Raw genomic sequence first — 13,828 nt, forward strand, 5'->3', positions numbered from 1 at the left:
CCCTCTCATCACTAGTTATGAGTTTTATTTGCATTTTTTCATCATTTTCATATTGGTAACATCTTATCCTCCCTCTGATTTCCCTCATTTCACCACTTTCACTGTTTAGTATTTTCTATATTTTGGCACAATATTGTTCAATATTGCAATTACAGTGAATCGTTTCATGGTGCCGTCCAGATCCAACTGGAAAAAAGCGGCCATATTTTACCATCGGCGTATAATCATTAATGACAGCGGCAGCAGCATCCAGGAATCAGGACTTCGCATCCTCCACATTTTCACAATCCAAATTTGCCCCCAACAAAAGAGTAAATGATCATAACCGCACATCACAAGTGACAGCTCTCAATTGGAATATTCATGATCAAACTTGATTTTTTATTAGTCAGATATTTTAGTATATTTCTGTGCAATCTGATGTAAAAGGTGGAAAACACAAAAAAAAAAAGGGGGGGGGGGGTAGAAGGAACCCATCCGGTCAAGTAATTGTACAAAGCTGTCCGTTGGGAGTTGTAATCCTTCACAGAAATAGTTTGCATATGTTACACCGGGGGGGCGGCCGGTAGCCTCGGGGGCGGTGCCTTCACACCCTCTACACAATTTGACTAATTGTCTAGTAGGCAGCGGTGGTCTCATCAGAACTACAAGTCCCAGCGAGGGCTACAAGATCGTGACTAGTCAACCGCAGGCTGATGTAAAGCATGGAGAAACGGATGTACGGATGAAGAAAGAAAAAGTAGGATCATTTTATACTCCCCGGTTTTGTTTACGCAACGCAGGACCCCCCCCCCCCGGCAAGTAGAATAAAGGGAACGTGGCACATTATACACCCGGCCTATATCCACAGGGCAGCTGTTCTGCTATATGTCCCTGCTGATCTAGTGATACTACAACTCCCAGCATGCACCAAGGAGCGCAAGGCACGGACGACTGCACTAAGACATATGTAACAGAAAAGGGGACCCTGCACCTGAATGTTGGGGGTCCCCATATGACCATTATATCATTGCCGGACCCTGCAGACTGCCTGGATGACAATGACACCACATAAGCCCTTTAATAAATTAGCCATAAAACCCATCCGTTCTATGGCCTGGGGGGGGAGGAAAAGAAAATAAGCTTAAATTACCTATAATTTTTAAAAATTAGGACTTGGGGGTTTCCACTGCCGCAATCTTAAAGTGCCCCTTATTTTTCTGCCCTCCTAGAATCATCTAAACACATTTACATTTCAATTTCACATGATATTAAACACATACAAAATATGATTAAGAGGGACCGGCCGCCAACACCGGAGCCACTCGTGCCCTATGTGACTTCAGCATTAGGTACCCGAGGAGTCCAGGACTTTCCTCCAGCGGCAGAACGTTTATCCTGAGCTCACTGACTAAATCGCCTGAGATCCTACTACCTAATCCCGAACTGACATGGGTAGGATTGGAGAACCAGAATCCAATATGGTAGGTCGGTGACTCTCCTCCTAGCTGCACAGGCCCCTTTTAAAGTAAGCCGTCTTGCGTCACTTCATAACCTCCTGATATTTTTTTTATTTTTTTTAGCAGCCCTCATACATGTAATAAAAAAAAAAATAAAAAAAAAGGGTGGGGAGGCACGAAAATGCTGACATTTTTAATGTCAATATTGTCAGCCCATGCTCCTCAGATATGTTCAGTCTTTTAGGCTATGTGCACACTAGAAAGTGAAGGATTAGCGCACCTGTGTTATTGTGCCATTATCTATGGTAACTAACGCAGTTAGCTGCAGAAAAGAAAAAGAATGAGCAGTCACTTAAGAAAATCTACTGAAAGAACTTTCTTAAGAAAAAGAACGCTGTGTGCGCACAGCTCATTTTTTTTTTTTGCCATAGGTTTGGCTAGGGAATATCTGCAGAAAGGTTACAAGAATTTCTCAAGAAATTTCTGCAGCAAAACACAGGTAAAAAAACACCAGTGTGTGAACACAGCCTAACATGTCTTAACACAAAGTCCCAGGAATTTCGAGCTCCATAGAGTTTCAATGGTAGAAATGTTAAATGACCCCTCTCTGGGACTTCTAGTGTTAATAGAGAATAGTTAGGATCAGACAGTCTGAGATTTGAGAGGAGGGGGGGGATAAAAATGAGTTAACACTGTGGAATGGGGTCCTGATGGGCAGATTTACCCCCACTATTAACCACCAGGGCAGTTTTAGCCTCTTCTAAAGGCTTCCAACTGCGCCCGTAACCATAATATTGTACACTGTATATTTGACTGATCACCGGTGAACTAACGTGAGAAAAGTAACCACCAAATCTACAGTAATCAGAGCCAAAACAGTCAAATCGTCAACTCCGACCCCTTGGCCGAAATATCAAGGGTGTGTGGTTACTGCGGGGAAGGGGGCGGGAAGGAGCCTGGGGGGCGGGAGGTAACTGATAGCATGTGACAATATTAAGGCTAAGTTCACACGTTGTTTTGCATCAGTCACAATCCGTCCCCTTAAGGAATTACGGTATCCTGCAAAATATTATGCAGAAATCCGTTTTTCCCATAGACTTCTATTAGCGACGATTAGTGACGGATAGTGACTGATGACCCTGCGCTGCATCTGCCGCATAAATCAGTCGTTTACTGACTGACCGTTTGCCAGGAAAAGGCACGACGGAATCCAGTGCTGGACTCCATCATGCTTTACTGAGCATACCCAGCATGTTTGGTACAGGCCAGTGGGTGTGCCAAACACAAAGATCATAACAGATCCATCAAAAGAAATAAAAAAAAAAAAAAAAAAAAAGGGTGTAACGGACACGACAGATCAGTATTTTCACAGGATTCCTGTCAAATTACACATCCATTGCGTCAGTTAACATAAAAAAAAAACAAAAAAACGACAGATTTAAACCAGAAGTGTGAGCTTAGCCTAAATGAAATATTGCTTTACTACTGTATTTTTCCAGAAATAAACCCTACTCCAAAAAAAAAAAAAGCTCTACCAGGAGTTTTCAGCATTTTTGGTGTAAGGTGTGTGTCCTACTCCAAAAATAAGACCTAGTCATAGTTCAATAATGAAGGGTCCATGCAGCTAAAAACGTTAAAGAATACTGCAGGACACTCCATTATAGAAATCAGAGACCCCCCCAAAAGAGATAAGACCCTGCAATCATACTCAGACACAGAGCACCTGCAGACTATCACACATCGGATCGCACACTCACCACATCCAGCGATGCTTGCTTCTGAGCCACAGAGAAGCCTGGGACGTAGCGCAGTGGAGAGTGAGGACCCCACGAGTCCTCCATGTGCCCCTCCACTGCATCCCATCTTCCCCGGCTGGCCAGAAGCAAGCACCGCGTGTGTGCCTGTTGCCCAAAAGGAGGGGAAGACCGTGTGCAGCATACCTCGTGGGAGCGCTCGCCAAAAATCACAGGAGGAGTTGGGAGCTATGCAGACAGCCGGCCCTGGTCAGTAAAATTCTTCTTGGAAAAGGGGGGGGTTTGAGGAGGTGTGTCGGCTTTTTTTTTTCTTTTTTGGGAGGTTCTTAACTTACCTCCAACCGTGTTTCCCTAAGAATAAGGCCTACCTAAAAAATAATCCCTAGTATTTTTGGGGGCAAAAAAAAAACAAACAAAAAAAAACAAAACACAAGTATCTTACTTTTGGAAAAGCAAAGTATGATAGGGCTTTCTATTAGTTGGATTACAAGGGGGAATCATTCGGACAAGCCCCCTATAGCCATTGTATAGTTCCGATATATAGCCAGATAACATCCCGTCATAATTATGGCAGCCCCCAGAGATCCTGACAGCAATTAGGGCTTCAAGTGGGGGGGCTGGGGCTAATATAAAGAAAAATGATGGGACCCTGCCCTGTTTAGTCCCAGAGGTCGGACCCCCACCGATCGTCTCGCTTCACAATTTAGGAATAACCCCTTTACACCATGGGCCCTGATTTCCTTCAGAAGAGTAATGTAAAAAATAGACCATTTTGTGATTTAGTACAGAGTCTCCCACGATAAGGGGGGGGGAACCCCCCCCAAAAAACAAAACCATCCATCACGAGGGGTTCAGAGCAGAAGAAAAGCAACCGATGTCCCTAATGGTCACACGACCCTTTGTATTTCCACCCATTGGAGCGACTAAGGCTTCGGCTGTGATTAGCAGCCATTCACATTGACAGACGGAGGATTCCTTATTTTTTGACACCTTTCCTTAAAGCTTTGTTACCATCCAGACCAAAAAGAGGACATTTAAACGTACAAAAACCAATCTTTCTGCATTGAGAAGATCCGCGGCCGTAAGACCCCGACTTGAAGGATGGTAACCCCTAAGTTCAATAAATGAGCAGCAACTTGGCAAGAAAAAAAAAAAAAAATAATAATCCTGTGAAGGCATCTTTTTTTGGGTGGGGAGGTATTAAGCCCCATTTTTCTCCAAAAGGATTTTGTGCAGCTCGTCAGCATCCTCTGTGGTTTTGACTCGGATGAGCATGGTGACGGGGATGGTTGGGTTCTTCTCGTCGATGGGGGGGTTGGGGACGCACACAATCATCACGTTGTTCTTTCCCATTCTTGTACATGGCAGCGAGGGTTGGACCATAATGTTCAACAAGATGTTGCCTGAAATAAAAAAAAAAAAAAGGGGACATCAGTGTTAAAGAAAGGTCAGAAATAAATGGAGGAGTGCAAACAGGGAAAAAAAATGTAGAACTGGTGGAGGAAGGTAGAACTAGATGGACCTAGGTCTTTTTTCAACCTAAGTAACTGGAAGACGGAAGGGCGCAAACAGGAAGCCGCCGTGCGAGAGGAAGGAGGGGCGCAAACAGGAAGCCGCCGTCCGAGAGGAAGGAGGGGCGCAAACAGGAAGCCGCCGTCCGAGAGGAAGGAGGGGCGCAAACAGGAAGCCGCCGCCCGAGAGGAAGGAGGGGCGCAAACAGGAAGCCGCCGCCCGGGAAAACGGAGGGGCGCAGACAGGAAGCCGCCGTCCGGGAAGACGGAGGGGCGCAGACAGGAAGCCGCCGTCCGGGAAGACGGAGGGGTGTAAACAGGAAGCTGTGTGTTCTTGCAGCGCTGAGCTGGTGATCAATATATTTCTCCATTATTTCCCTGACTAAAGTCCTCAGTTATTTCCATCAGCAGAGAAACACTACGGCTTATAAAAGGAAGATTTTTCAGCAGCTGGTATAATGGGGCTGCAGTCTCCTTTACAGCAGCATCACAAAGGGATTTTTTTTTTGGGGGGTGGGGGGTGCGGACTCTGCAAATTATGGCATATTCTATATATCGTGATGAGACAAGCCTCTTATTACCGGATGTACAAATTTACAAAACCCACGTGGTGACCATGATGATGGCGCCACCTACAGGTGTGAATGAAAGCTGATATGCTGAGGATTTGGCACTCACCTAGGTTGGTATCGGCGCGGATCAGCAGCTGCACCTTTTGATCTCCCAACGTTTTCAGGTGAAGGGTGCCGACTCCTTTCTCCTTAAATTCGTTATCTTTTTTGTAGAATAGTTTGCACCTGGAAGTAAAAGAAGTCAATTATGACAATTTTATTTATTAAAAAAAAAGACGGTCGTGACGTTATCCACATCGGCTGGGCCGTGGTCGCCTAAACCCGAACTTAACAGCCTCATATCAGGCCTATGGCTGGGGCTCAGGAGACCTCAGCCTGTATATCACGCTCCTGGACTAAGAACTTCGGTTGCTGGTAATATTTTTTTTCTCACCCTTATTAATGCAAGGCTGTGACATCGAGTCTTGAAAAAGCAAAAAATATTTGACATGAAGATTTTATACATCATTTACAGAGGAGTTTTTAGCACTGAGGTGCCATCCTGACAAGCCACGATCAACCTGCCCTTGGTTGTGGCGCTGCCATTCAGCCAGACCGGAAGCAGCCACGTCTCCACCACTGGTCACTAGGCCTTACAGCCACGTAGTCGCCTTAGCAGTCCGGTCATGCCGGTTGTCACATCTCATCAGGATAGCAACCCATCGGTAACGTTTAAAGACCCATTAAGAACTGGTTACTAACTTTTTGGAATAGAAGGCATCATCTTCTTTCACTTCTTGAATAACTACTTTTGGCGGCTCCTCCACTTCTTCCTCATCGCCTCCTGAAATTTTAGAGAAGGGGTGAAAATGTAAAATAAATTAAAAAAAGCCAAAAAAAAAAATAAAGAGGATCGGGGGAAGTAAAGTTTTAGCTATGAACATTACAATAAAATTAAACCACTTTCCTATATTAAAAAGAAGGGAATTTTGTTTACTTACCGTAAATTCCTTTTCTTCTAGCTCCTATTGGGAGACCCAGACAATTGGGTGTATAGCTTCTGCCTCCGGAGGCCACACAAAGTATTACACTTTAAAAAGTGTAACCCCTCCCCTCTGCCTATACACCCTCCCGTGCATCACGGGCTCCTCAGTTTTGATGCAAAAGCAGGAAGGAGGAAACTTATAAATTGGTCTAAGGTAAATTCAATCCGAAGGATGTTCGGAGAACTGAACCATGAACCAAAAGAACAATTCAACAAACAGCCCGAAGGGCACAGGGGCGGGTGCTGGGTCTCCCAATAGGAGCTAGAAGAAAAGGAATTTACGGTAAGTAAACAAAATTCCCTTCTTTGTCGCTCCATTGGGAGACCCAGACAATTGGGACGTCCAAAAGCAGTCCCTGGGTGGGTAAAAGAATACCTTGATAAAAAAAGAGCCGAAAACGACCCCCTCTTACAGGTGGGCAACCGCCGCCTGAAGGACTCGCCTACCTAGGCTGGCATCTGCCGAAGCATAGGCATGCACCTGATAGTGTTTTGTGAAAGTGTTTTGTGAAAGTGTGCAGACTCTACCAGGTAGCCGCCTGACACACCTGCTGAGCCGTAGCCCGGTGCCGCAATGCCCAGGACGCACCCACGGCTCTGGTAGAATGGGCTTTCAGCCCTGAAGGAAGCGGAAGCCCAGAAGAACGGTGGGCTTCAAGAATCGGTTCCTTGATCCACCGAGCCAAGGTTGACTTGGAAGCCTGCGAACTCTTACGCTGGCCAGCGACAAGGACAAAGAGCGCATCTGAACGGCGCAGGGGCGCCGTGCGAGACACGTAGAGCCGGAGTGCTCTCACCAGATCTAACGATTGCAAATCCTTTTCACATTGGTGAACTGGATGAGGGCAAAATGAAGGTAAGGAGATATCCTGATTGAGATGAAAAGGGGATACCACCTTAGGGAGAAATTCCGGGACCGGACGCAGAACCACCTTATCCTGGTGAAAAACCAGGAAAGGGGCTTTGCATGACAGCGCTGCTAGCTCCGACACTCTACGGAGCGATGTAACTGCCACTAGAAATGCCACCTTCTGCGAAAGACGTGATAAAGAGACATCCCGCAGCGGCTCGGAAGGTGGTTTCTGAAGAGCCGTTAGCACCCTGTTAAGAACCCAGGGTTCCAGCGGACGCTTGTAAGGTGGGACTATGTGTCAAACTCCTTGCAGGAACGTGCGGACCTGCGGAAGCCTGGCTAGACGCTTTTGAAAAAAAAATACGGAAAGCGCCGATACTTGTCCCTTGAGAGAGCCGAGACAAACCCTTGTCCATTCCAGATTGAAGGAATGAAAGAAAAGTGAGTAAGGCAAACGGCCAGGGGGTAAAACCCTTATCAGAGCACCAGGATAAGAAGATCCTCCAAGACCTGTGATAGATCTTGGCGGACGTTGGTTTCCTGGCCTGTCTCATAGTGGCAATGACATCTTGAGATAACCCTGAGGACGCTAGGAGCCAGGACTCAATGGCCACACAGTCAGGTTGAGGGCCGCAGAATTCAGATGGAAAAACGGCCCTTGAGACAGCAAGTCTGGGCGGTCTGGGAGCGCCCACGGTTGACCCACCGTGAGGTGCCACAGATCCGGGTACCACGACCGCCTTGGCCAATCTGGAGCGACGAGAAAGGCGCGACGACAGTCGGACCTGATTTTTCGCAGCACTCTGGGCAGCATCGCCAGAGGGGGAAATACATAAGGCAGTCGAAATTGGGACCAATCCTGAACTAACGCGTCCGCCGCCAGAGCTCTGTGATCTTGAGACCGTGCCATGAACGCCGGGACTTTGTTGTTGTGCCATGACGCCATGAGATCGACGTCCGGCGTTCCCCAGCGGCGACAGATCTCTCGAAACACGTCTGGGTGAAGAGACCATTCCCCCGCGTCCATGCCCTGGCGACTGAGAAAGTCTGCTTCCCAGTTTTCTACGCCCGGGATGTGAACTGCAGAGATGGTGGAGGCTGTGGCCTCCGCCCACAGCAGAATCCGCCGGACTTCCTGGGAGGCTTGACGGCTGCGCGTGCCGCCCTGGTGGTTGATGTACGCGACTGCCGTGGCGTTGTCCGACTGTATGCGGATCTGCCTGCCCTCCAGCCACCGATGGAACGCCTTTAGGGCTAGATACACTGCCCTTATCTCGAGAACATTGATCTGAAGGGAGGGCTCTGTCGGAGTCCAGGTTCCCTGAGCCCTGTGGTGGAGAAAAACCGCTCCCCACCCTGACAGACTCGCGTCCGTCGTGACCACAGCCCAGGATGGGTCAGGAAGGATTTTCCCTGCGACAGAGAAGAGGGAAGAAGCCACCACTGAAGAGAGGTTTTGGCTGCCAGGGAAAGAGACGTTCCTGTCTAGGGACGTCGTCCTCCTGTCCCATTTGCGGAGAATGTCCCATTGGAGTGGGCGCAGATGGAACTGCGCAAAGGGGACTGCCTCCATTGCTGCCACCATCTTCCCCAGGAAGTGCATGAGGCGCCTCAAGGGGTGTGACTGGCCCCGAAGAAGAGAGTGCACCCCTGTCTGCAGCGAAAGCTGTTTGTCCAGCGGTAGCTTGACTATCGCTGAGAGAGTATGAAACTCCATCCCGAGGTAAGTCAGTGATTGGGTCGGTGTCAACTTGGACTTTGGGAAATTGATGATCCACCCGAACCGCTGGAGAGTCTCCAGAGCGACGGTCAGGCTGTGCTGACACGCCACCCGGGAGGGTGCCTTGACTAGGAGATCGTCTAAGTAAGGGATCACCGAGTGGCCCTGAGAGTGTAGGACCGCTACAACGGATGCCATGACCTTGGTGAAGACCCGTGGGGCTGTCGCCAGACCGAAAGTGCATCGGCTCGCTCGGGGGGCAGAGATGTTCTGAAGAAACGAGTCGGGGGACGAGAGCTGAACTCTATCCTGTAACCGTGAGACAGAATGTCTCTCACCCATTGGTCTTGGACATGTGGCCACCAGGCGTCGCAAAAGCGGGAGAGCCTGCCACCGACCGAGGATGCGGTTTGGGGAGGCCGAAAGTCATGAGGAGGCCGCCTTGGAGGCAGTGCCTCCGGCGGTCTTTTGGGGACGTGACTTAGACCGCCACGAATAAGAGTTCCTCTGGCCCTTCTCTGGCCTGTTGGACGAGGAGGATTGGGACTTGGCTGAGGGCCGAAAGGACCGAAACCTCGATTGTATTTTCCGTTGCTGAGGTCTCTTCGGTTTGGACTGGGGTAAGGACGAGTCCTTTCCCTTGGATTCCTTAATAATTTCATCCAATCGCTCGCCAAACAATCGGTCGCCAGAAAACGGCAAACCGGTTAAGAACCGCTTGGAAGCAGAGTCTGCCTTCCATTCGCGTAGCCACATGGCCCTGCGGACTGCCACCGAATTAGCGGATGCTACCGCCGTACGGCTAGCAGAGTCCAGGACGGCGTTCATGGCGTAGGACGAAAAAACCGACGCCTGAGAAGTCAAGGACGCAACTTGCAGAGCAGAGGTACGTGTGACCGCATTAATCTCAGACAGACAAGCTGAGATAGCTTGGAGTGCCCACACGGCTGCAAAGGCCGGGGCAAAAGACGCGCCTGTGGCTTCATAGATGGATTTCATCAAGAGCTCTGCCTGTCAGTGGCATCCTTGAGCGATGAGCCATCTGCAACTGATACTACAGATCTAGCCGCCAGTCTAGAGACTGGAGGATCCACCTTGGGACATTGGGCCCAACCCTTAACTACGTCAGAGGGGAAGGGGGTAACGTGTGTCATTAAGGCGCTTAGTAAAGCGCTTGTCCGGAAATGCTCTGTGCTTCTGGACAGCATCTCTGAAGTTAGAGTGATCGAAAAACGTACTCCGTGTACGTTTGGGAAGAAGGGAATTTTGTTTACTTACCGTAAATTCCTTTTCTTCTAGCTCCTATTGGGAGACCCAGACAATTGGGTGTATAGCTTCTGCCTCCGGAGGCCACACAAAGTATTACACTTTAAAAAGTGTAACCCCTCCCCTCTGCCTATACACCCCCCCGTGCATCACGGGCTCCTCAGTTTTGGTGCAAAAGCAGGAAGGAGGAAACTTATAAATTGGTCTAAGGTAAATTCAATCCGAAGGATGTTCGGAGAACTAAAAACCATGAACCAAGAACAATTCAACATGAACAACATGTGTACACAAAAGAACAAACAGCCCGAAGGGAACAGGGGCGGGTGCTGGGTCTCCCAATAGGAGCTAGAAGAAAAGTAATTTACGGTAAGTAAACAAAATTCCCTTCTTTGTCGCTCCATTGGGAGACCCAGACAATTGGGATGTCCAAAAGCAGTCCCTGGGTGGGTAAAAGAATACCTCGATAAAAAAGAGCCGAAAAAACGGCCCTCTCTTACAGGTGAGCAACCGCCTCCTGAAGGACTCGCCTACCTAGGCTGGCATTTGCCACAGCATAGGCGTGAACCCGAAAGTGTTTCGTGAAAGTGTGCAGACTCGATCAGGTAGTGCTGACACACCTGCTGAGCCGTAGCCCGGTGACGCAATGCCCAGGATGCGTCTGCGGCTCTGATAGAATGGGCTTTCAGCTCTAAAGGAATCGGAAGCCCAGAAGAACGGTAGGCTTCAAGGGTCAGTTCCTTGATCCACCGAGCCAAGGTTGACTTGGCAGCCTGCGACCTCTTACGCTGGCCAGTGACCAGGACAAAGAGCGCATCAGAACGGCGCGGGGGCGCAGTGTGCGAAACGAAGAGCCGGAGTGCTCTCCCGAGATCTAACAAGTGCAATCCTTTTCACAATTGTGAACTGGATCCAACAGAAGGTAAGGAGATATCCTGATTAAGAAGAAAAGGAGGATACCACCCTAAGTAGGAATTCCGGGACCGGACGCAGAACCACTTCATCCTGGCGAAACACCAGGAATGGGGCTTGCATGACAGCGCTGCTAGCTCAGACACTCTCCGAAGTGATGAGCCTGCCACTAGGAAGACCACCTAATGTGAAAGGCGTGATAGAGATAACTCTGAGAACTCTAAGAGCCAGGACTCAATGGCCACCCAGTCAGGTTGAAGACCGCAGAATTCAGATGGAAAATGGCCCTTGAAACAGCCAGTCTGGTCGGTCCGGGAGTGCCCACGGCCGACCCACCGTGAGGTGCCACAGATCCAGGTATCACGACCTCCTCGGCCAGTCTGGAGCGACGAGGAAGGCGCGGCGGCAGTCGGACCCGATCCTGAGTAACACTCTGGGCAGCAGCACCAGAGGAAGAAATACATAAGTCAGTCGAAATTGCGACCCGCCTTGAACTGATGCGTCCGCCGCCAGCGCTCTGTGCTGGTGGTTGATGTACGCGACCGCCGTGGCATCGTCCGACTGTATCCGGATCTGCCTGCCGTCCAGCCACCGCTGGAACGACTTTAGGGCTAGCTACACTGCCCTTATCTCCAGAACATTGATCTGAAGTGAGGACTCTGTCAGAGTTCAGGTTCCCTGAGCCCTGTGGTGGAGGAAGACTGCTGTCCACCCTGACAAACTCTCGTCCGTCTTGACCATAGCCCAGGATGTGAGCAGGAAGGACCTTTCTTTCGACCCAGAAGTGGGAAGAAGCCACCACTGAGGAGAGGTTTTGTCTGCCAGTGAAAAAGAGAGACGTTCCTGTCTAGGGACGTCGACCTCCTGTCCCATTTGCGGAGAATGTGCCATTGGAGTGGACGCAGATGAAACTGCGCAAGGGGAACTGTCTCCATTGCTGCCACCATCTTCCCTAGGAAGCACGTGAGGCGCCTCGAGGGGTGAGACTGGGCCCGAAGGAGAAAGTGCACCCCTGTCTGCAGTGAACGCTGTTTGTCCAGCGGAAGCTTCACTATCTCTGAGAGAGAATGAACTCCATCCCGAGGTAAGTCAGTGAATTGGGTCGGTGTCAATTTTGACTTTGGGAAATTGATGATCCACCCGAACCTCTGGAGAGTCTCCAAAAGAATGTTCAGGCTGTGTTGACATGCCACCCGGGAGGGTGCCTTGACTTAGGAGATCGTCTAAGTAAGGGATCACCGAGTGTCCCTGAGAGTGTAGGCTCATCGCCACTGATGCCATGACCTTGGTGAAGACCCGTGGGACTGTCGCCAAGCTGAAAGGCAGAGTCACGAGCTGAAAGTGTTCGACCCGGATGGCGAGACACCGGGAGCGTTGATGCTCTGGTGTAATCGGCACATGGAGATAAGCATCCCTGAAGTCGATTGATGCTAGGAAGACTCCCTGGGACATCGAAGCGATGACTGAGCGGAGAGATTCCATCCTAAACCGTCAGGTTGTCACGTGTCTGTTGAGCAGAATGAGGCCCGGAAACGGACCGGAATGATCCGTTCTTTTTTGGTACCCCGAACAAGTTGGAGTAAAGACCGCGACCACGTTCTTGAAGCGGAACGGGGATCATAACTCCATTTGCAGAGACAAGTCGGAGGATGAGAGCTGAGCTCTATCCTGTAACCGTGAGACGGAATGTCTCTCACCCATCGGTTTTTCATGCAATTGCTCGCCAAACAAACGGTCGCCAGAAAATGGCAAACCGGTTAAGAACTTCTTGGAAGCAGAGTCCGCATTCCAGTCGCGTAGCCACATAGCCCTGCGGACTGCCCTGAATTGGCGGATGCTACCGCTGTACGGCTCGCAGAGTCCAGGACGGCATTCATGGCGTAGGACGAAAAAGCCGACGCCTGAGAAGTGAAAGACAGAACCTGCGGAGCAGAGGTACGTGCGACCGCATTAGTCTCAGACAGACAAGCTGATGATAGCTTGGAGTGCCCACTCGACTGCGAAGACCGGAGCAAAAGACGCGCCTATGGCTTCATAGATGGATTACATCATGAGCTCTATTTGCCTGTCAGTGGCATCCTTGAGCGATGAATCATCTGCCGCTAATACCACGGATCTAGCCGCCAGTCTGGAGACTGGAGGATCCACCTTGGGACACTGAGCCCAACCCTTAACTACGTCAGGGGGGAAAGGGTAACGTGTCGCATTAAGGCGCTTAGTAAGCGCTTTTCCGGAAATGCTCTGTGCTTCTGGACAGCATCTCCGAAGTTAGAGTGATCGAAAAACGCACTCTGGGTACGTTAGGGAAACCTAAACTGGTGTCTCTCCTACTATGAAGCCGACTCCTCTATATGGAGTTGGGGGAGAAGGACTAGCACCTGGTTGATGGACTTTATAAGGTCATTTACTATGGCGTCCCCTTCAGGTGTGTCCAGATTGAGAGCAACGTCAGGATCAGAGCCCTGAGCTGCGACCTCCGCTTCATCCTGCAGAGGGTCCTCATGCTGAGACCCCGAATGGCGTGATGCAGCCGGGGAAGGTTCCCAGCGAGCCCGCTTAGCCTGTCTGAGGCTGCGGTCCGTGTCGGAGTTCTCACCGTGGGATCTGGGTGCCACCCCAGGAGCCCTTTGCTGTACCGACCGAGAGGGGCCTGGGAATGATGAATTCACCGTGCCCTGGTCCTGTGTTACCGATCTGGACTGCCAAGCTTCTAGTATCTTAGCAGGCCATCTGTCCATAGACTGAGCCATGGAATGTTCTCTTCCATCTGTGCAGTGGAA

General features: G+C 49.9%; 1 protein-coding gene across 1 annotated transcript in view; it reads right to left on the minus strand.

Annotated features, from left to right (window-relative positions):
• Nucleotides 1-360: 360 nt before the first annotated feature.
• Nucleotides 361-13,828, minus strand: part of NUP50 (nucleoporin 50) — a 38,364-nt gene continuing 24,896 nt past the window's right edge. The window contains exons 6-8 of the mRNA XM_075344208.1: nucleotides 6,018-6,099; nucleotides 5,383-5,501; nucleotides 361-4,596 (exon numbers count right to left, since the gene is read on the minus strand). Of these exons, the coding sequence (XP_075200323.1) occupies nucleotides 4,394-4,596; nucleotides 5,383-5,501; nucleotides 6,018-6,099 (404 nt within the window). The 3' untranslated portion in view covers nucleotides 361-4,393. The remainder of the gene's footprint in view (nucleotides 4,597-5,382; nucleotides 5,502-6,017; nucleotides 6,100-13,828) is intronic.

Source organism: Anomaloglossus baeobatrachus, chromosome 4 (genome assembly GCF_048569485.1).
Source record: "Anomaloglossus baeobatrachus isolate aAnoBae1 chromosome 4, aAnoBae1.hap1, whole genome shotgun sequence".
Taxonomy (NCBI): Eukaryota; Metazoa; Chordata; class Amphibia; order Anura; family Aromobatidae; genus Anomaloglossus; species Anomaloglossus baeobatrachus.